Genomic DNA, 1,803 nt, shown 5'->3' with positions numbered 1-1,803 from the left:
GGACACTCCACCCAGGGGAGGACACCACGCCCAGGGGAGGACACCCCACCCAGGGGAGGACACCCCAGCCAGGGGAGGGCACCCCGCCCAGGGGAGGACACCCCCAGGGGAGGGCACCCCAGCCAGGGGAGGACACCCCGCCCAGGGGAGGGCACCCCGCCCAGGGGAGGACACCCCAGCCAGGGGAGGGCACCCCACCCAGGGGAGGACACCCCGCCCAGGGGAGGGCACCCCAGCCAGGGGAGGGCACCCCGCCCAGGGGAGGGCACCCTGCCCAGGGGAGGACACCCCGCCCAGGGGAGGACACCCCCAGGGGAGGACACCCCGCCCAGGGGAGGCTACCCCGCCCAGGGGAGGACACCCCGCCCAGGGGAGGACACCCCCAGGGGAGGACACCCCACCCAGGGGAGGACACCCCCAGGGGAGGACACCCCGCCCAGGGGAGGGCACCCCCAGGGGAGGACACCCCAGCCAGGGGAGGACACCCCGCCCAGGGGAGAACACCCCAGCCAGGAGGGGACACCCCGCCCAGGGGAGGGCACCCCGCCCAGGGGAGGACACCCCGCCAAGGGGAGGACACCCCGGCCAGGGGAGGACACCCCGCCCAGGGGAGGACACCCCGGCCAGGGGAGGACACCCCGCCCAGGGGAGGGCCGGATTCCCACCACCAACTATAATTTGGGGGGAAAGGTGAGGCACAGCCCAAAGGAACCAGCAGGGCCGGCCAGTCGTACTTGCGAGGCCCGGGCCAGCCTGCCCGGCAGCGCCCTTGCTGGGCGCTGGCACCGCGGCCCTCAGCACAGTCGCCATTTCCCCAAGTCCGAGTCCAGCGCAGACCCTGAGTCCCCAAGCACGCGGCGGCTGGCGGCGGTTCTGGGGTTCGGATGCGGGTGGCGGCGGGGGAAGTGGGCCCCCCACAGCTGTCCTCCGCAGCACCCCGCGCCGCTCACGCCCCGCCCCCCCCTGTGGTCCGCAGGCCCCGCGCCGCTCACGCCCCCCCCCGCTGTGGTCCGCAGGCCCCGCGCCGCTCACGCCCCCCCCCCGCTGTGGTCCGCAGGCCCCGCGCCGCTCACGCCCCCTCCCCGCCCGCTGTGGTCCGCAGGCCCCGCGCCGCTCACGCCCCCTCCCCGCCCGCTGTCCTCCGCAGGCCCCGCGCCGCTCACGCCCCCTCCCCGCTGTGGTCCGCAGGCCCCGCGCCGCTCACGCCCCCTCCCCGCCCGCTGTCGTCCGCAGGCCCCGCGCTCCGCGCTGGCCGAGGTGCACCGGCAGCGGCGCGACCTGCTGCGCCAGGCCTGCAGCCGCCACTCGCGCCGGCCGCGCGCGCTGCGCCCCGAGGAGCTGCGGCACGTGCTGGTGGACGACGCACACGGGCTGCTGTACTGCTACGTGCCCAAGGTGGCCTGCACCAACTGGAAGCGCGTGCTGCTGGCGCTGCGGGCCCGCGCCCACGGGGACACCCGCGACGACCCCCGCGCCATCCCCGCGCGCGAGGCGCACGCGCCGGGCCGCCTGCCCTCGCTGGCTGACTTCCGCCCCTCTAATATCCACCGGCGCCTGCTTAACTACCTGACCTTCCTGTACGTGCACGACCCCTTCCAGCGCCTGCTCTCCGCCTACTTCAGAAAGTTCGCGCGACGATGCATCTAGGCCTTCCGATTACATATACAGAACGCGCGTCGCGGAGGCCCCTGCAGCCGGGACTCGGCAGCCCGCAGGCGCTGGCACACGGCCAGATTTGTTACTTCGACGAGTACCTCGGCCAACTGTTGAACCTCACAAAACCTTGATGAGCCCTTCAGGAGA

At 74.9% G+C, this 1,803-nt stretch overlaps 1 protein-coding gene across 1 annotated transcript; it reads left to right on the top strand.

The window, feature by feature from the left end:
* Positions 1-1,057: 1,057 nt before the first annotated feature.
* LOC106002969 (carbohydrate sulfotransferase 13-like) lies at positions 1,058-1,647 on the top strand (the record flags this gene model as incomplete). Its single annotated transcript, XM_013037711.1, has 1 exon — positions 1,058-1,647. A coding segment is annotated over one exon (590 nt), but the record flags the coding sequence as incomplete, so codon positions are not given.
* Positions 1,648-1,803: the final 156 nt, after the last annotated feature.

The sequence above is a fragment of the Dipodomys ordii genome, unplaced genomic scaffold, assembly GCF_000151885.1.
Source record: "Dipodomys ordii isolate 6190 unplaced genomic scaffold, Dord_2.0 Scaffold1000035546, whole genome shotgun sequence".
Classification (NCBI taxonomy): Eukaryota; Metazoa; Chordata; class Mammalia; order Rodentia; family Heteromyidae; genus Dipodomys; species Dipodomys ordii.
Note: the sequence above shows the minus strand (reverse complement) of the source record. Positions and strands in the feature narration are given on the sequence as shown.